At 40.0% G+C, this 21481-nt stretch overlaps 1 protein-coding gene across 2 annotated transcripts; it reads right to left on the bottom strand.

The window, feature by feature from the left end:
* Nucleotides 1-269: 269 nt before the first annotated feature.
* LCA5 (lebercilin LCA5) lies at nucleotides 270-21161 on the bottom strand. 2 transcript variants are annotated; one of them, XM_061990840.1, is made up of 8 exons: nucleotides 21043-21161; nucleotides 14060-14446; nucleotides 11099-11628; nucleotides 9482-9619; nucleotides 8114-8210; nucleotides 6237-6382; nucleotides 3618-3756; nucleotides 270-1133 (listed from the first exon to the last, which is right to left on the bottom strand). In XM_061990840.1, exons 2-8 carry the CDS (start codon nucleotides 14256-14258, stop codon nucleotides 328-330), a joined length of 2055 nt encoding a protein of 684 aa, XP_061846824.1. In that variant the 5' UTR covers nucleotides 14259-14446; nucleotides 21043-21161; the 3' UTR covers nucleotides 270-327. The 2 variants fall into 2 exon arrangements, with proteins under 2 accessions (XP_061846824.1, XP_061846825.1); XM_061990841.1 differs by lacking the exon at nucleotides 21043-21161 and adding an exon at nucleotides 20519-20905.
* Between the last annotated feature and the right edge of the window lie 320 nt (nucleotides 21162-21481).

The raw sequence follows: 21481 nt of genomic DNA, 5'->3' as shown, positions 1-21481 counted from the left end.
TCAAGTTGGGGCAGAATGTCTTCTCTGACTGACCAGCCCAGCACCTATCTCATCCATCCAAGTCCCTCGGTACATCTTCTCTGTCTTTCTGCCAAAAGTGTCACTGCCACAACAAGGTCTGGATTTGGATACTACAGAAGAAACCTTCTGCATATAGGTTAGGCTGTTCTATCAAAGTGCATCCTTCCTCTACACACATATCCATTTATGTAAGTTATCCCTTCATAAGGCTTTACAATATATCTGAAATGACTCAAATCTGCATCTAATAAATAGAACATGAAAATATTTATTCAGTATTTACATATGAAACATATAAAAATAGGATCACTGTAAGACTACCTCTTCAATTTCATCTTCTAAAGAACCAAGGGTCTTAACTCCTGGCTTGCTTGTAGTGAGTTGCAAATGGTGTCTGCTCAGTCTTCTTCCCTCACCAAAAAGCTCGTTATCTTCTTTTCCCTTGACTTTACTGTTTTTATTGGCAGGAGGAGTACTACTAGAGTCCCAATCTATGCCAAAAGGTGTTGTATCGTTATTTTTAGAAAGAGGGACAGTACTGGCACTGTTTCCAAAGAGCTGTTCCATTAAATTGGACTTCTTTTCTTTCTTACTGTTGAAATCTGCATTTTCCTTAACGTTCTCTTCTAAGTTGACGCTTCTTTGAGTAAGCCAACTTGGTCTCCTTGTTCCTTTCCCAAAGGAAGGTACATAACTACCAAATATGAGCTCACTACTTGAATCTGCAGTCCTTACATTTCGTTGCTTCTGCCCTTGTGCTCTTGTGGCATCATCCTGGCTGCCATCTACAAGCAATACATTAGTAATCTTCTCAGGAATCTCAAAGAATTGATGAGTTTTTTCTGTTTTCTCCTGGGGATCAGATTTTCTTGCTGTATTTATGAGTGGTGCCTGAGAAGCAGGTTTCATGTTTGTCACATTTTGAATTTCTCTGTCAATTTCTTGCATTCTAGCAAGCAGCAACTCTCTTTTGTGCCGCTCTTCCAGCGTTTCAAGACCACTTCTCTCTATTTCAGTTTTGTGGATTGCTGTTTCCATTTTTGATTTCTCTTCTTTATTCAAGAAAAAGTTGCTTTCTTTTTTCACTTTGTCATAGTCTTCCTTTTCCCACTCTGCAGGAAAAGATTGAACATTATTTAAAATGTTTTAGTTTAAAAATTATTTTGAGAATAAAGCCAAAGCCATTGAGTGTTTAATATGCTTTTCTATGCATAATGTGGTTTTTCTACTGCAAAAAAAAAATACATTCTTCCACAATTACAACTAAATTCAAGCCACGTTTTCTGCTAAGGTGTAAAAGTTTACTGTCATCTCCCAAAAGAATTAGGGCTTTATCCATGTTTTAGTATTTTCATAGCAATTTAATTTCTGCCAACTGCCCTCCCATTTCCTAGAATCATAGAATTGTAGGGTTGGAAGGGACCTTGAGAGATCATCTAGTCCAATCCCCCTGCAGAAGCAGGGTCACCTAGATCAGGTCACATAGGAACATGTCTAGGTGGGTCTTGAGGACCTCCAAGGAAGGAGACTCCACAGCCCCTCTGGGCAGCCTGTGCCAGGGCTCCCTCACCTCACAGTGATATAGTTTTTTCTTATGTTTAAGTGGAACTTTTTGTGTTCCAGCTTCATCCCATTACCCCTTGTCCTGTTACTAGCTACTACAGAAAAAAGGGATGTCCCAACCTCCTGACACCCACTCTTTAGATATTTATAAATGTTAATAAGATCTCCCCTCAGTCTCTTCTCCAGACTAAACAGCCCCAGTTCCCACAGTCTTTCTTCGTAAGAAAGATGTTCCAGTCCCCTGATCATCTTGGTGGCCCTGCACTGGACTCTCTCCAGCACTTCCCTGTCCCTCTTGAGCTGAGGAGCCCAGAACTGGACACAGGACTCCAGATGAGGCCTCACCAGGACCAAGTAGAGGGGGAGAAGAACCTCCCTTGACCTGCTGACCACACTCCTGGGTTTGAATGAAAATGAACACAACATCACTTATTGTGATAGTTCTGATTTGTACAGTACTCTGTTTTTCTGTCAGCACCACTGACATCAGGATGGTTCTGGGATATATATTTGGGGTTTTTTTTCCCCCTAAAGGAAATTACTCCTGTGAAGTTGTCATGCCAGAAAGTCAGAGAAGCCATTATCGGTTTCAACTGGTGAATGACTGGAAATATATTGTATTTGTCTGTGCAGATACCAAATGTTAGTTTGCACAGCTATAAAGGGACACCAAAGGTGTCCCTTTAATAAGCTTCTAGAGAGAACCTGCCAAAATTTATGTGTGCAAGAATAAAAGAAGCTTCTGAAATATTTCCCCTCTTAAAAATATTTTTCTATCAAGACAACAGACTTGTGTTTGGCCAAACGTTGAATTTGACTACTTGGCCCATGTTCCAGTTCCATGTTATCTACTGTACTTCAGATCACACTTACAGAAATAACTGCAACAGTTTGGTTAATGTAATGTATATTTCTTCCAATGGAAAGGGCTGTCCAGATGGGTTGTGGAGTCTCCTCTGGAGATATTCAAAACCCACCTGGATGAGTTCCTGTGTGATCTACTCTAGGTGGTCCTGCTCTGGCAGGGTAATTGGACTGGATGATCTTTTGAGGTCCTTTCCAACCCTTAAGCTTCTGTGATTCTACAGAGCTTTCTGTGTATAAGGTGGGGGAAAATATCAGTTTATACTGTAAGATAGGTAAGGTGGTCAAATCATCTTACTTGGAGACATAACAGGGCAAATTCTTGGTTGTGCATTGATGCCAGTGGAGGTCAAAGATTTTTCACAGAATGGACACCTGAAAGCATCTATAGATTCCCAGACTCATTCCTTGTCACCTAGAGTAAGTGTCACTGTTCATCAAACAGAACAACTGAAAAGAGTATTTTAACATGACAGGGTGCAGTCCATCCCAAACTCTTTAGCTTAAGAGACTTACAAATACAAGTCATTGAGAGGCTGAGAAAATCTATTGAATTAAAAAACAATTAAAATCCATTGTCAGAAAATTAATGTCTCAAGTAGTCACATCCAAGCTCAAGGGAAAAGAGAAACCACAATTTCAAATGATACCAGTGAAGTAAATAGGTACTGAAAAAACACATCAAATTAAGAAAAGCAGATAGTAAAAATCTACTGCCTACCTCGATAACATCTAACAAGTCAGAGATAACAGCAGCATTTACCTTCTATGTCATCCTTGTTTTATAAAGCAGAACCTATCAGGTTTCGTTATTCTTCTGTGGACAGCATTTTTTGCTGCTGTACACTTAATCACAGCTGAGTACAGGGCAGAGATTATCTGAGTCTCCTCTGGAGACATTCAAAACCCACCTGGACGAGTTCCTGTGTGACCTACTCTAGGTGGTCCTGCTCTGACAGGGGCATTGGACTGGATGATCTTTCAAAGTCCCTTCCAACCCTTAAGACTCTGATTTCTTTCTGATTCTCTTTGCATAGTGTAACTGAAAATAATTTTCCACCGTAGTGATCTGTACAAAATCACTTCGCTCTTCTCATAAGAAACTAGCAGCTTTGCTTGATTAGTATTCCATGGTGTATCTCCCAGCCTCCAGTTGCCCCTTTCCTTACCATCATGAAGTTTTTGAACCCTCTCTTCTAAAGCCTGTATTTCCTGAAAATGTTTCATTTTCTCTTCCCTTTCCTCATCTTGGTCTTGTCTTAAGAGGTCTGCTTGCTCTTTCCATCCTTTATCTTGAGTTTCTTTTTCCTGAAACAAGTTAATACAAAATTGTAACTGATGGGGAAACAAAAAACCTCCCAGATAAACAAACAGAATCACATGAACTTCTAAATCATCCTGAAATCACATTCTTACTGCTTAACATAAAACCAAACAAGTCATCTAAACCAAACCAGCTTTGACAAGCCAGGGGTTTGACCTTAAAAATCTTATCACCTCTAGTGTAGTTCATGCACCTGAAACAAAATGTGTATAGACAATCTATTCTGTTCTGCATTACGTGGTTTAGGAAAGTTGCAGTTCCAATGTCCTAAAGTAAAATTACCACTGTATTAGGCTAGTTACCTTTAGAAGTCAGAAGTTGGGTTTTTCAAACACTTTAACAGAGGGTCACACCCCACCAACTTATTCCTTCAACAAGCAAGCAATTAATTACCCTCTATTTCCACAGCTCCATCTTTGTATTGAGACGAGTGGACTGTAGATTCAGTTTCACTGTGCTACTTAAAGTTGTGTGGTGTGAAGTAACAAGCAATGAAAGAGAAAGGCTTAACTGTGGCTAAAAAATTCACCTAGTGAGTATACATACACACTTAAAAGGCAAGAACCTGCAGAAAAGATTTTAATGTTAGCTGTAAAAGCAGAAAAGCAGTGGCAATGAAGTGAAGAGAAAGTCTGAGCAGTCCAACATGTGGATGTTAACTTTGTGCTTTGGGCTTATTTTAGAGTAAAATGAGCTTCTAGATTATAACACACTTCCAAGAAAAAAAAAACCAAAAAACCAGAGAAAGTTACTGAACAAAGAAAATACAACTATTAACCAAAACAAGTATTTTCCCTTTATTTACAAGATTTGCCCTGGTGAGGCCTCATCTGGAGTCCTGTGTCCAGGTCTGGGCTCCTCAGCTCAAGAGGGACAGGGAAGTGCTGGAGAGAGCCCAGCACAGGGCCACCAAGATGATCAGGGGAATGGAACATCTTTCATATGAGAAAAGGCTGCAGGAACTGGGGCTGTTTAGTCTGGAGAAGAGGAGACTGAGGGGAGATCTTATTAACATTTATAAATATCTAAAGGGTGGGTGGCAGGAGGTTGGGACATCCCTTTTTTCTATAGTAGCTAGCAACAGGACAAGGGGTAATGGGATGAAGCTGGAACACAAAAAGTTCCACTTAAACATACGGAAAAACTATGTCACTGTTGAGGTGAGGGAGCCCTGGCACAGGCTGCCCATGGAGGGTGTGGAGTCTCCTTCCTTGGAGGTCTTCAAGACCCACCTGGACATGTTCCTACGGACCTGATCTAGGTGACCCTGCTTCTGCAGGGGGGTTGGACTAGATGATCTCTCAAGGTCCCTTCCAACCCCTACCATTCTATGATTCTATGATTATTAGTATTTATTTTTTTAACAAACTTCATAAATGGTGGCCAAGTATTTAAAATGCTTGACTTGGAAAACTGATGAAAGCACAGGCTACCCAAACTGACTTTATGTTACTGAAAGCAACAGCCATACAGGAACCAGCGAGGTTTGTTAAATGGCATAGATTTGGACTTCATGAGCTGCACATGTACCAGCTGTGCAGTTCTGTAACTTACACAGAAAAGCATATGCTGGAAGAACACATTAAACTACATCCATATTTACAGAAAGGATTTTGGAAATGACAACACCAATGAAAGAATCATGAACAGCTTCACAGAATCATAGTATCATTATAGCTGGAAAAGACCTTTAAGATCGTCAAGTCCAACCACTCACCTCACACTGCCAGGTCCATTACTAAACTAAAGCATCAGTCCCACCAGGAAGCCAGTGAAGACCCTCATCAGGGGATTATTCTTACATAAGACTGGGACTAGTTGTACAGTTTGCACCAGAATCTGTGTCATTCTGATTTGTAATGCTTTACAAATCTCTTTGATTTTAGCCTGAGGTCACAGAAGCATTAGCAATGCTTCTCAGGGTACTGTTTTATATTAAAAAGGGAAATGGAAAAACAAAACAAAAATCCAGCCATATCCACAAAGCTGGAAAAATGAGAGAAGAAATGCCAGCACTATAACAATAAGAGGAAGTGTTAGATTTATGCATTGTGAAATAAATCTGGAAAGTAACAGAAACCATCATTAAGACCAAAGCAAAAAGAAGGACAAGGCAGCCAGCACTCTTACAAGATTGCTCAAATAAGCATTAGCAATAAAGAAAAGGGGAGAAAAGTAAAATGAAGTCTTAAAAACTTCAGAGAAATGACAGGGTCTGAAAAAGAGGAAAATGGATCTAATGATTATCAGTAAGAGCTAGAAGATGGTGAACAAAGTGTCACAAAAATGCACCGCGCTATTTCTGGAAAGGCAGGGTTTCACTTCAAGATTGGAATGCTCTATGAATTATGCTTTATATATATTTATATTTGTATATTTACACACATTTTCTAAAGTATAAGCACTGCATGAAGCATTCAATTGGAGTTATCTGGAGCAAGTTTCAAATTTTTATGGAACTCACTATTTTAGGTAGAATCCCTTCTTTCTTGTTTTCTGTGTCACCACAGACAAGTTCTGATTGTGGAAGAAAATCCACTGGTGAGAAGTATCCACTGGTCTGCACACTTTTTGTAAGCTGTGCTCCTCTCTTAATATTTTGGTTGTTGGCTGTAGAAAATACAAACAAATTAAAAATCATACTTGAACTTGACAACATCCCACTATGTACCTGTCTCATTTGTAGTGATTTGCAGCAAACAAAAAGACTATTGGAGACAATGTAAATGGAAAGTACTGACAAGCTTCACATAGTTGTTTTTAGCATCTGTAAAAGCTAAAAAAAGAACTTCTACTGAAATAAAAACCCAACCCCCCACCTCAAAGCTACTTATAAAGACATTACAGTATGCTATTTGCTAAAACATCTCCACAAAATGTCACTCATCTCACTGCTTGTCACAGAAGCTACATGAAGAGGAGCAAACTCATAAACTTAAAATTCAGTTATTGCTTCTTTGAAATACATACAATTATCTCTATGGAGTGACATCTTACAAAATCTGAACCTCAAATGGAATAATACTAGAGTAGCTGTAATAAAACGAGCAGCAGACAAACTGTTTGAAATGCTGCCATTAAATATTTAAAACACTCCCAGAAATTCCTGCTTCTTCTGACAAGTAGATTCTACTATCCTTTCTATCCACTGAAAACAGTCAAAGCCCATGTGGAAATCATATGTGTATACACACGTATTTCTGTGGGTAGCATAAGGCTTGAGGCTGCCTTGTCACACTACAAGAAATCACTGCACTGATACTTTTAGAAGATACATCAAGAAGAGTTGGATGCATCAAGAAGAGTGTGGCCAGCAGGTCAAGGGAGGTTCTTCTCCCTCTCTACTCTGCCCTGGTGAGGCCTCATCTGGAGTCCTGTGTCCAGTTCTGGGCTCCTCAGCTCAAGAGGGACAGGGAAGTGCTGGAGAGAGTCCAGCGCAGGGTCACCAAGATGATCAGGGGACTGGAACATCTTTCATACGAGGAAAGGCTGCGGGAACTGGGGCTGTTTAGTCTGGAGGAGACTGAGGGGAGATCTTATTAACATTTATAAATATCTAAAGGGTGGGTGTCAGGAGGTTGGGACATCCCTTTTTTCTGTTGTAGCTAGCAACAGGACAAGGGGTAATGGGATGAAGCTGGAACACAAAGTTCCACTTAAACATAAGAAAAAACTATTTCACTGTTGAGGTGAGGGAGCCCTGGCACAGGCTGCCCAGAGGGGTTGGGGAGTCTCCTTCCTTGGAGGCCTTCAAGACCTGCCTGGACATGTTCCTATGCAACCTTATGTAGGTGACTGCTTCTGCAGGGGGGTTGGACTAGATGATCTCTAAAGGTCCCTTCCAACCCCTACCATTCTGTTACTCTATATTCTGGGACATATGTACCCTTTAAGGAAAAAAACCCACCCAACACAAGAGTGTAGGTCATGTGACAGACAGTAAATCTGAATTAGTAAAAAATGTTTTTAAAAAAAGGCACCAAAATATTGGTAGCAGTGAAGTTCCATATTTTTAAAGCCTCTGTAATTTATTGTCACATAGACATTATCCATGATTCCTTAGAGAATTTACTAAACAATCTTCCCCTTCTTCACCCAGGAGCATTTGGTGTGAGAGGAGATAAGAACACCATTTGATGAATCTCTAGGTTTTGGTTCTGCTGCATTTACACAAACACAGAGTGTGCTCTTCTTTGTAGTCAGTGCTGCCCTGAAAACAGTGCAGAACAGTAGACCTTCCTGAGCAAGCAGTGATAGGGTCAAACATTGAATGGCATGAACTGACATAAGCATGTAGAGGAAGTTCATCAGTTTTCCTGCTTGTATTGCTTTATCTGTTACCTCTTTTTCTCTGTGCAATATCCATGTCTTTTCTTGGCGAGAGCTTCAACATGCGATTAGCATATATATTCTTTGCTTCGAGTTCTCTTTCTTTTTCCTATCAATAAAGAAGTAGGTACAATGACTTACTAACATTTAATTGCTCAGTCATTAACAAAGCTGTAAATTAAATTAAAAATACATGCTGTAAATAGAAACAGAGTAATTAACAGTTGCATCCAATGTTTTAGGAGAACAAATATACTCCTAAGTTTGCTTATGCAAGAAAGCAGAAAGAATTTTCTTCCCTAAAAAACTCACTAGCAAAACATTCTTTAAAAAAAACCCCTCAAATCACAAACAAAACTGTGCAGTGAAAATAAAACTAAGTGCCAATGCTTCCATAAACTTGAATAAGATTTAGAATGTATGTATAGATTGCACAACTGAATTTTCAATACTGCAAAGAGTTAAACATTCCAACAGCAGCCACGTTACTTGTCACAGGGCACATCAGTACCAGGGAGCAGAGGCTCACTGCATCATACAGGTAGAGACACATTCTTTCTTCACGACATTTATTCAATAAAATACACAAGTCAACAGTGAGTTGTCAGAAATCATTGGATAACTGAAATACCTTCAAAACTGTAAACTCTCCAATAACAAATCAGGCTTAATTCACCCACTCTAAACAAATAAGCTTTTGAGTTGCTAATGTTACAGCTACTTGCTGAGCAGTTAGTAGGGGAGTAAACTGGTGCATCTCCATTACATGAGTGTGTTTGAGACTTAGTATTTCAAGAAAACTATCCCAGAAAGTACTGAAGCTCAAGTCTTATTTAATGACTTTTTTTTTCCCCTAAAGAGAAACTGACCAGGTAGAACACAACAACATTTTCTGTCCTTAAATTCAGAATTTGGGCACTGATAGGGTAAGGGGCAGTGCAAATAAACCTTTGCACACATTCAGCAGCAAGTGAACATCACAAATATATTAAATTAATCTTTACACAAACCTACTGTAATGCAAGTACATTAGTAACAAAGTACCCTACATACTTGTAGATTTAATTTTAAACATAAGGCTTTAAAACCTAATTTCCAGGAGATTTTGTGGTTTAATGGCAATGCTTGGCTACCTACTTGGCCTTGCTTTTCTTAACTAGTGCTAACAATAATGATTAACGTAGAGACATTCCTGTTACAAACAGCATGGGGCAGAGCACAGAACATTTCAATCTAAAGCAGGAAAAGAACTTGCATGTTATAATTAAGTACACATTTGAGAGTACAGTCATTGGTAAACTATTCAAACCTGATTACAGATACTTCCAAAGATAAAATGTCAGAACATGGTTAGCAACTTTACATTGCTTCACATTTTACCTTCAGCTTCTGATTTAGTTGATGGAGCTGCTCTTGGAGAACTCTGTTTTCTTCTTGAACCTCAAACATCTTTTTTTTCTTTGATTGTAGCTCTCGTTGAAAACTGCTACCACTTAATTCAAGATTTTTTTCCAGATCCTTCAGTCAAAATAGAACAATATTCTTAAAATCACCAAAGTACTTTTTACCCTCATTAAGTTACTGAACTAAAATTATAGTAAACCCATAGCTTGGATTCAGATATCAGCTCCACCACTGCTGAAACACTGGATACATTTAAACCCTTAATCCTAACTTTGTGGGGGCAGATAGAGCACCTGTAGATGCTGCAGCTCATCCTTCTGGAGTACTGAGAGGTGATTTGAGGACACAATGTGAACACATACTACTTTCTGCAAGGCTCTTGGCACAGTGGACTTCCAGATCTCTAAGACAAATCTCAAACTGGTGGTTAAGAAACAGAGTGCTCCCCTGAAAGTGCAGTATTAGAAGAACAAAGACAAGCAATACTTTTTAACCTTTCTACTAGAAACAAATTTGTGATTGTGATTTAATTTACATACCCTTGCTTTGCAATAGCTGTTTTAAGAGAACCTGTGATGATGACAGAAGGTAAAAAAAGTAGAAGAAAATCCCTTAACTTTTTAGATCGTGATTCATTTAACATTATCCAGGACTACAAATGCTGAAATACCTCATTATAAAACTACAGATGCCAGATGGTGACACTACAGGATGAGGTGATTTGGGTAACTCAGCAGTTTATATCTCGGTATTTTGGGATTTATTTTCTTGAAAGCTTAGTTTCCATCTTAATCCTTCAGATTTCCAGATCTACTATCTCTGTAACGTAATTTACGTTTAATGACTAATACAGACACCAAACATCATTCTAATAGACAACATAATTCCAGCTAAAAATAGTATTGCCTGTAACTACCAACAGTTTAAGAGTGTTAACACATTTCCTCTTAAATCAGACATATAGATATCTACAAAAATGTAAATGATTCTGCTGAACAAAAGCAAAATATATTCCACAAAAATCTTAAAATGGATCCCTGGGAAGTGTTCCAAGTTCATTTTGGAATGTAAAAGAAAATGCTGTAATTTTGTTCAGTTCAGCTCTCAGATGTCCAGAATAGTGGACAATCAAACACTGCATGAATGTAGTAAGTAAAACTCAAAAAGAATGACTCGATGTTCTTTAGAATTTCAGTCTGTAGTTCCTCAAATACACTTTTGAAAGTGTACATACAACTTTGAAACAAATGTTTCCTCTCCAAGATGATACATTCTATTGCAAAAGTTGTGTTACAGCTGTATGCATTTCTGAAATGTCCTCACTCGTTACAAAGACACTTCAAAACACAAATCCACTGTACATATCCTGACAAAATATACTTAATTTGTAAACAGAAATTCAAATGCAAAACTATCAAGAATGTAACTATACAATCACCTTGCAAATCATTCAATTGATGCTACTTATGTGTAACGAAAAAATAAACAAGCTACTGTTTGTTCCACATCTGTGAAAAAACACAATTCATGAAGCTCACTGTGGTAAGAAATATCTGTTCCAGAAAACCTTACAGAAAAAGTAAGTGACCTCACCTTAATTCTTTTTTCACTGTCCTCTAGCCTGCTCTCTGCATAAGCTAGTTTCTTTGCCAGTTCACCTCTTTCAGCAAGGTGCTTATCTGCAGACAGCTTTTGCAGTTTCTGTAAGACAGTTTTTGTCCTGTACAGTTCATCTTCTGCATCTTTCAGGCGTCTCTCAGTTGCACGTTCTTTCTCCTGAGATTTCCGTAGGCGCTCCCTTAATATTCTCATCTCATTGTTGTGTCGAGCAAGGAGCTGGGAGATTTCGTTTTCTGTATCTTCAAACTTATTCAAGGCTTTCTCCTGCCTGTGCTGAAGCCTCTTCAGTGCCCTGTTTTCCTTCTGCAGCTCATCTAGTTTGATGTGAAGTTCAGTCAGTTCATTTCGGAGCTCATTGATTTTCAGCAGTCTAGCAGAAAGAACTCTTTTTGTAACAAGATCTATCTCCTTTGCAGGCGAGTCCCTAGTGAGGCTCTGAGAACGGAAACCCCACCGCGCCCCTTTTTTGCTTGATGCATATTTGGAACCCAATTTCTTTGTGGCTAAGAGAGGAAAAGTAAAAAGCATGTTTACTATAATACAATGCAGCTTGTCTGTTTAGACATCCTTCTTGGAATAAAGCTCTGCCTGAAACAATTTTACAATACTTAGAGAGTGCAGCTTTCAGGCAATAAAAGGCAAACATATGATAGACTTGTGCTCCTTTTGAGAGCTGAAAACTGGACATTCATGTTTGTGACCTACTGTAAGAGGCAGTATTTGCAGCCATCAACACAGGGCCACTGTAAAGTAATCATCTGCAAATCCTATCAGAAATAAAGTCATCTTTTGTTAATATTTGATGATGTTTATTAAAATGTTGCAGAAATACTGTACTCTTACACATACAATATTCTCAAATGCTTTTAAAATGGCAACAATTAGCTGAGTATTAGCTTGTTATGTATTATGCAAGATGTAATTCTCTCAGACAAATGCAGTAGTATTTTCAAACCCAGCTGCCATGCTTGCAGACAAAACAGCAGATTTCAAAGGCTCAATGCAAAAAGCCTCCACAGCAAAATTACAAATCCCATGAAAATTCAGTTCTCCCCTGAATAATTTATTTTTGTATCACAAGTTATTTTCCACACAGGATCTTTATTTGATTACTAGTATGCATCACTCACATCCCTATTTGATACTATTACTTTATTATCATCCCCATAGATAAAAGGTAAACATTTTGTTTCTACCTTATTTGCTTCGAGTCACACTCAATGAATGAAGAACATAATCCATAAAAAAGATCCCTTAAAACAATTGAATATATAGAGTGTGCATAATTCATTGAGGTACATCAATGTTTGGAAGAAACATACTGAGCAACAGCTTACAATTCAGGCTTGAAAGCTGGGATACAGCAGTAGTGCAGTTACCTACACATAGACAGCAAGTGTGTTTGACAGCAAATTCTTCCTCCTCTTTGGTTACTCACCATGTTCCTATTCTACAGGGAGTATGTTAAGAGCAAAAACAGCAGATTTAAAGTATTCTGTTATAAGTTCCTCTAAACAATTTGCACACATGCTCATTAATTATTCTGCTTGATGCTCATTTTTTGCACATCTTGGGCAAACAAAACAAAGGGGTTTTTTTTCCCTTTGCAACAAACATATAACATTCAGGTGTGGAAATATTATCTAATACAATCACTGCAGGAATGATGCCACTGCTACCCTCAGCTAAAGGAATTCTCCACATTTAGGGCAGAAACTTCCAATACCAAGCTTGCACTTTTAGCCATATACTGTCTTTCAAAAACAAATGTGACATTCATAAAACCTTCATCTACTAATTCATTTCTGGCTATGTAATCAAAGAACTAGTTGTTCATTTGCCCCCTCCAAATTAAATAGCACTGCAGAACTGCAGTTTTTGTTTCCCAGAAGGATAAGCCATGGCTGCTATGGAGAAGATGGCATTTCTGAATACAGAGAAGCTTGGTTAAACACCAGTTGCACCAGAACACCAACACTGTCAAGGATTTGAAGAGATAAGCTCCCTGGAGAACTTCAATATTTACCGTTAGATCTTTGGGCACACTCTGGATCATAATGTTCACAAAAGGATTCACAAATACTTACAAATTAAATGGAACACTTGTTTGAGAAAGACAGAATATGCTCTGACTTCATCAGAAAATGCGTGCAATTATTTAAAACAAGCTGTTAAAGCATGGCAGAGAGGCCTCACATCCCTACTTCAGCCCAGAACCTGCATAATCACTTTTTCTAGGGACGTTCACTTCCTCACAATCTCAACCAAGAAAGCAGGTAACATAGGTGAGGTGGGTGGGAGAGAGCTCAAAGCTGAGCTATTTCATCTCCAATTGGAGATATTTACCTTCAAAGTAGGACCAATAAAAACCTTCTTTTAAATTTCCACATGCATCTAACTTACACCAAATACATTTTCTCTCTCTTGCCACATTACTAGTCTTTCATTTGTTTTAGAGTTTGGTTGTTGTGGGTTTTTTTTTGAAAGTACTCAGTATAACACTGTAAAGCTTAATCAACTAGACTTCCACACAAGAGTTATCTGCAGGGGTATTTTGTCAGAAAAATTTTAACAGCTGTCTCTCTTCCTGACTGCACAGGAAGGACTCACCTTGGCTTCGAGTCTTTTTGCCAAAGACGAAAAAGATAGCATCAGTACGATTCCACAAAAGGCTACTGTAAGATCCACTTTCACTTGTTAAGAAAAATATCAATAATTGTGAAAATCATAGAAAATCATCCTTATGCAGGAACAGGTTCAATTCAGTTTTCAACAGAGCAGTTAAGAGTCTACCTGCCATCTGTAGCAGAATTCACATGGACCTTATTTGTAGATTCTCATCATGGTAGTTTCCCACTTTTATTTCAGCTTTCAAGGATAATTAACTCTTCGGAGTAGGTACAATTAGAGTAGCAATTTCTGTTATCTACCTACCTTGGCAGGGCACAAGGCTGTTGGAAGCCTGTGTTTTGTGATGTCTTTTTTCTTGGCTTGTAGATGGATAACTTAGTGTTGGCGACTGGCCAGATGAATGAGACGCATTATCTTCATCTGAATAATAGGAGTCACTATTTTTATCCTCATCTGATTTCCTGTCGTGTTCAGAATCTGAGCTTCTTACTCTTTCTTCCATCTTTCAGATTTAACTGCTTCCCAGATTTTTCTCAAAGAGTGTTCATTTTGACACAAAGCACCTTTCGGTGTCACAATGGCAGCAGCTGGATTATTTCCTTGGATTTATCATCTTCATCTCCAAAACATGAAATCTTTGCAGTTCAGTTCAGCAAACAGTACTTATCATTCAGAATGCTTTTTTTTTTTCTGTAACAATTTTAGAGAGAGGGAAAAAAAGTGAGAATGCCTTTCCTGTTCCATTAATAAAGGTAAAAAAAGCCTGTAAAATTATTGAGGATACCTATAACTTTATGCCATGTGCTGTGCTTCATTATTTATATTAAATGTGACAGAAGTCACCCTAAGAATGCTGCTAGTGTTACACTCAGTAGTTTGTGATACTTCACCCCCAAAAGAGAAATCAGATAAAATTAACATGGCTAAGGCTAGAATAAGAAAACTCCCAGGTTAGAGAGAGGGAGGAAAAGAAGCGTTTGGAAAACAAAACAAAAGTGAAAGCTCGATGCAACTCAGGAAAGAATCTAAATGTATTTAAAAGCTTTTTAACTGAATAAACAAACATCTTATTCATGTGACCAGAACTGAGGTTATTTGTAGGATTCGCCTAAATCTTCCACATCTCAATTTCTGACACTCCAATGACGTTAAACAATGGGCTTGAAATCAGGTGTCCTGTTTTTCTGGAATGCATTCTGTCCCCAACCACTGAGACTGTACCTCTGTATCATAGTTTTTGCCTCAGAAAGCATTCTCATATCCTACAACATCTAGTGTTTCAGGCCTCAAGAACTGTCAGGAGCACACACATTTATGTCATGTGCTTTATAGGAAAATGCAAATACAGCCTTTGGGTTTTTTTAAGTACCTGATAAAAGAGACCACACTGCTGGTATATGGTAAACGTTGTACCTGCAGCAGGTATAAAATGAAAAAGGCTGCTCCTGGAGCCTGTTTGCTGATGTAAACTGAAAAAAATCCCTAATGTCAAGGTAGAATCACCTTATTCTGCATTTGTGAGCCACTTCCTGAGAATGTAGTGGAGCAAATATATGCAAAATCAGTCAAAAAATTTTACTAAGAAGTTTAGTGTTTTACTGTGTTCAGCCTCCTGTGTCTTTTGTCTCTCTCACCACTCTTCATAGCTCTCAAGCTTATTTCACCATCTACCTCTCTTCAAACCAACTTTACGACATCAAGCCTCTAATGGGTGAATAAATGGCACTTGCACCAGAGCCCATTAGTTCTGCCTGCTGAACGACATAAGTTCCTAGACTGTTTCTAAATGGAAAAGCAAAGTACACACTAAAAATTGAGCAGCTTTCAATCAAAACTCTTCTATGCTGCAGGCCATACAACATACCTGTAAATGAGCTGTAAGTTTTTTGCTATATTATTTCTCAATAAAATAAACTTGGCATGCTTACCAGCCTTTTATTGCACTGTCTATACATGCAGAATTGCACAGCCAAGGAGAACAGAAGCTTCAGCTGCCAAGACAGGTCTCACTACAAATTCAAACTTTCTGGCCCAGTTCACTGTTAGCACAACTCAAGTCTCCAATGACTGGAATCCTTTTGCCCTCATAATCTATCCAGAAGACACTAGAGGAATAAATAACCCAATGGATTTCTAAATTGGTAAAGTGCTGGGAAATTAATATCAAATTATTTGGAAGAGTGTTTTTCTTTACTTAAGGAGCAATGTTCAACAATAATATTTTTTTTTAGACACTTGAATATTTTCAAAGTGGGCCAAATAAATTACATGCCTAAAACTTAAGTCAGAGAGGATTCTGATGAAAACTAAAATGGCACTGAAAAGCCCAGGAAGAAGACAAGCTATGCTTGAGATCACAAAAATCACAGAATCTCAAGGGCTGGAAGGGACCTCAAAAGATCATCCAGTCCAGCCCCTCTTGCCAGAGCAGGGCCACCTAGAGCAAGTCACACAGGAACTCGTCCACGTGAGTTTTTAATGTTCCCAGAGAAGGAGACTCCACAATCCACCTGGTCAGCCTGTTCCAGTGCTCCATCACCTTCACAGTCTAGAGATTGCTAAACACTAGTTTATGCTGGAAGGTATGCTGGAAGGTATCACTTATTGCAGACATTCAGAAAACTGGTAATGATTGTTCTTTTTTCTTCTAAAAGAATGCAGTTATTAAAGACATTTCAATACCTTATCTTGCATTTAAGTGTAATGAAGATTCTGATATGTCCAAGTGCAAAACTAAAAGCATGTAAGAATATTAGAAAATACCAGGGTGCACCTCTATTCCCAAATAGCTCTACTCCAAAGCCCTTGTCTCACAAACATCTATGCAGAATGTACATTGTTTTGCTCCTTGAAGAGCAAATGAAGCCCGAAATGAAACACGGGCAGAGGTTTGGGGACAACCTGTTCTCTAGAGGGTGCACTGGCAGGACTGCATCAGTTTGGCCTCAACAGGACATGAAAGAAAAAAAATTATAGATAATTTATATTAAAATACAACAAGAATATAAAGATAGTACTCTGGACAACTTCATACTACTGTGGTCACCCTGACAAAAGAAAAAAAGACTAAGAACAGTAGTTGCCTTTGTAACTCACACAAAGCGTGGTATTGTCATTGAAGCCAAAGCTTTCATTTCCAGCCAACAGCAAGGGCCACAAAACTTGTCAGGCTGTGTCAGAACTCATCTTGGGTGCCTGGAGTTTTGCTGTAGCTTATTTAGCTGTTACAAAGTCAGTTAACAAGCAGGGAACTTATCTAATTTGTTTTAGCTTTTTGCTTAGCTTTGAACAATTGTCAGGCACCTGCTGTTACATTTTCTTTGTAAACAACAGACAAGCAACAACAAGTAGTTACTCTGTGCAGAGTGAACAATGGCAACACAGGGTAGAAGAGGCCTGGGGTGATGGCATGGGTCTGGAAGCACAAACACAGGACAGTACTGGGGCCTTAAGCTCTAACAGCTCAGCCCTGCTCAGTTACTGGTCATCAGCAGGATGCAGGCTTGGGAGCTGGGTAAAAATCAACATTTAGAAGAAAGAATAAGTACTCAGTACATGTAAAACATACCACATAAAATAAATTCAGATGTAATTTGGAATCAGAAATTAATATATATAATCAAATTAGAATAGGAATTAATAAAGAACAAGGTACATAGTGTGTTAACAAGCACATAAGAACAATCCCAAATTGACCTATGGCAAGGAGGACGAAAACTATCACCATCCTCCCCCTGCCAGAGAAGGATGTGGGATGCTGATGACTTGCTGTAAAGAATTCCTCCTCCAAGTTGAAGCCAATCAAGCCCCAGAGGGAGAAGGAGTGGCCAAAGGATAACATCAGAGAACGGGTTTGGTACTAGAGTTTGTTCCTACGTTACTGTAACCATAAGTAACTTGACCTCTGTTAGTATCTGTACTAAGTCTTTGATTAGACCATTACATTTTTAATTTGATTAATAATCAATTATTGGCTCTGCATCTAAGATGTGTCCCCCATTGTGCTCATATCAACACACTCAATAAAACAAAGCAGTGCAAATTCAAGCAACTTAGTCTGTTACTTGGATGGAAGTCTCTCCTGAGGTCAGAGGGACACATCTTGCATCCAGAGGAGTCCTGGCCTGCTAGAGTGGGCACATCAGTGTTACAGGGATGACCACAGCTAGAAATGTTAACCTAGTCCTGTGTGGAGGCAAGGATCATTACCAAGATGATCAGGGGACTGGAGCATCGTCCTTATGAGGAAAGGCTGTGGCAACTAGGGCTGTTTAGTCTGGAGGAGATTGAGGAGGGAATCTCATTAATACTTCCAAGTACCTAAATGGTGGATGTCAGGAGGTTGAGACATCACTTTTTTCTGTTGTATCTAGCAACAGGACAAGGGGTAATGGGATGAAGCTGGAACACAAAAAGTTCTATTTAAACATAAGAAAAAACTCTTTCACTGTTGAGGTGAGGGAGCCCTGGCACAGGCTGCCTAGGGAGGGTGTGGAAGCTCCTTCTCTGGAGGTCTTCAAGATCCACCTGGATGCGTTCCTGTGTGACCTGGTCTAGGTAGATCTGCTTCTGCAGGGGAGTTGGACTAGATGATCTCTAAAGATCCTTTCCTTTTCTATGATCATGCTATGGTGCAAATATCTTTGACAGTGTAGATATAGCCAAGATACAACCAAATTCTGTCTGCCTTCAGGGCACAGAAGGACAGAAAAAAATCATCATGCACAGACTCTGAGAAGAAAATAAACATGCATGAAAACAAATGGAGTTGCATTTACAGAAAGCATAAATGCCTATAGTTCAATCATCAAGATGTCTAATTACATGTATAAAACAAGAACACTCACTTTCACTTACTGACTGAAAGTCAATCAGTTATTTTATAGTTCCACAAGTGTTCACTGAAGAAGCAATAATCTTTTTGAAGAATGTTTTTTATAACTCAGTCTATTTAAAACAGACAAATGGTAAGAACTGGAGGATTAGAATTATCCATCACTTCTGTACTGGTTATTCCTCACTTTTCAGAATATTTTGCCAAGTATCATTTTGACATACAGCAACATAAAGGAACAGTAATTTTTGAGATGCGTTCTGGAAGTACTTTGAAAAGCAATGGACTGAAAAGAAATTGAAAAAGGTGAACCAATAAAAGCTCCCTTGAGGAATGACTAAAGACATTTTCTGAGTCTTTAAATCCCTTTCAGATCTATAAATCGTTCGTATTGTTGTATTTTCATTACAAAACAAGAAACCTTAGTCTAACGAGTCTTGCCGAATTCAGTTGTCCACCTGTTTATAATGTAATTTAACATAAAGAATGCATACTTTACCTTGAGAAGAAATTAATCACTTGGATATTTGAGTTTTACTTCAGTTACCTGAAGGACTATCTAATTAAGAAATGCTTTGGGTCATTGACTTGTCAAATGTTGCCAACTAGAGTTGATTATAAAATAAGATCCACACAGACATCTATTTTGCTCCATACATTTAATAAAGTTGTGAGGAGTGAAACACTGTGGGTTAGCAGTGCGTCTACTAAGTTCCTCACTACCACCAAAACCCCAACTCCGTCCCCCTCAAAACTCCAAGCATGCTTTTAGAAGAATAATGCATCAAGACCAGACCAGTACAGAATAGCCAAAGTAAATCAGGAACTTGTACAGACTTCAGAAACTGTTTTGTTCCCAGAATTTCATACTCCTTCAATCCTTAAGATTCTGTGATTCAGCAACTTGTACTATTGCTATTATTTACATACTTTGCATTGAAAACATGCTATTTACTACTAGCTCCAGTCAAGCTCCAGGTCACTGTGCAAGATGTGACAGACAAAACAGAGAACACAAAACAACTAGAATGGTAACAGGAGTAAAAGGGACACAGTGTTCTAAGTAAATAACAGAAACAGAAATTAAACTACTGGGTTACAGGTATTAAGCAGTACAGAGAAAGGAAAACTTCTGAGTAGTTTTGCTATCACAGTACACTCAGAGTTTAGCTCCCTAATGTGAGACCCACAAAACTTTTAAAGTCCATTTCAATCTTAATATCCCATAGAAAGGCCAGAAGGAGCTAGATGCTTTTACTGGTCACCACATAATACTTCCTGAGTACAAATGCTGACCTCTAACGGTTCACTCAGTTTTGCCACCTATTCTGAGAGAGCAACAGCTCAAGAAAGAGCCAGCTTCAGACAAGTACAAAAGCATCAACCCAAATTATTAAAGTGCTGAATTTAAGAACAAAGAATAACTTCAAAACAAATTAATCTCCCTCCTCTTTGTCCATTCGTCTCTTTCACATCCAAATACTAATGTTTTTTTCCAGACAAGAGAAGAGCAAAGGATTTACTTGTATCACATAAAAACATTTTCACCAATGAGACTTTAGGGAGGAGCAAATATTTTATTACAGAAGATTTCTGCAGCTGCTGAATGCAGAATGCATACTTAACTGTATGCACTTCTTCCAGGTTTACCAGCTTTTGGGGAATTAAAATGTCACACGGTTTTAAAAGCCAACGTTAAATGTATCTGTTTCTGTCAGTAATACTTTGCGATACTTTCAGCATCAGATCTCAAAACTAAGAAGTTGCTGTAACTCCCAGGTCGGAGGTGAGGAGACAGTACTACAAATAGGGAATACACAGGCCAGTCCTACAACCAGGGAAAGAGATTACGTTCCTAAATCCTCTACCGATAAGGCTCACGCTGTTGTTCGTAGCTCCAGCTATCCCTCTGGTATGTGTAGCCTTACCTTGCAACTCACCCATTCCCGACAGCGGCTCAGCAGCTCGCAAAGCGTAAACAAGCAATTTGCCTTCACCGGGGAGAAGTTCTTAAAGAACATACTGAACGCTATTTGTAATCGACACTTTTTCAAAGCAACTAACGATCACACGTGCGAGCGCATCTGAAGTGCGACCGCCGACCCCTACAATCGATGGCTTTGGAGGAAAGGGGCTGAGCCTCGCCGGCCCCGCTCACACCGCTTTCGGAGGGCCGGGCCCGCTGCCTGAAACCCCCGGGGCTCGGGACGCCGCTTCTGCTCCGCACCCCCGCCACCCGTCCTGGGGCCGGCTAGCCCGGCACACACGGCACGTCGGGAGCGAGACCCGCAGCTGCGGATGCGAGCGCTCTGGGCTGAGGCAAAGCCCGGGCCTCAGCCCGCCCCAAACCCCACGGGAACAAACAGCTCCCCCCGGCCGCGGCCCTGCGCCCCCTTCCCCGGCTCCGCCCGCGGGTCCCCGCCGGCCCAGCCAGGCCCCGCCGCCCGCGTACCTGCCCGACGGCTCTGCGGACGCGGCGGCGGTTGCCACGCTACGCTTAAAGGGGCCGCGGCGGCGTGCCGAGGGTACTGACAGCGGCTGCCCCAGCAACGGGGCGGCGGGGGGGCGGGCTCTGCTCCTCAGCCATTGGCTGCCCTCTCTGCCAGTTCCATGGCGCACGGCGGCTCCCGCCGGCCGATTGGTGGCAGCGGCCGAGGGGCAAGCGCTCTTTCTATTGGCGGGAGGCTACATTCCGGCTGCTGATTGGTTGGAATGCTGTCGGAGGTGGGGCGTGGGAAGGGCTCAACGCTGGTGCGCTCCCCGCCCCCGCCCCGGCACCGCCCCCAGGTCCCGTCGTGGCGCCGCCATCTTGGGCCGGCGGAGCAGCCCGTGTGCGTTTCAAGGGGGTGTTTGGTGCGAGGGCGGGCGCGCGCGTGAGCAAAAGCGCGGGG

The sequence above is a fragment of the Colius striatus genome, chromosome 2, assembly GCF_028858725.1.
Source record: "Colius striatus isolate bColStr4 chromosome 2, bColStr4.1.hap1, whole genome shotgun sequence".
NCBI lineage: Eukaryota > Metazoa > Chordata > Aves > Coliiformes > Coliidae > Colius > Colius striatus.
Note: the sequence above shows the minus strand (reverse complement) of the source record. Positions and strands in the feature narration are given on the sequence as shown.

Bases quoted from the DNA above. Each gene is read 5' to 3' on its own strand.
- LCA5 (XM_061990840.1), bottom strand. From the start codon at position 14,258: ATGGAAGAAAGAGTAAGAAGCTCAGATTCTGAACACGACAGGAAATCA. The intron at 8,211-9,481 runs GTAAAATGTGAA...CTTTATTGATAG, and splicing joins AACTAAATCAGAAGCTGAAG to GAAAAAGAAAGAGAACTCGA. The intron at 3,757-6,236 runs GTGAGTTCCATA...AACTTGTTTCAG, and splicing joins AAGGGATTCTACCTAAAATA to GAAAAAGAAACTCAAGATAA.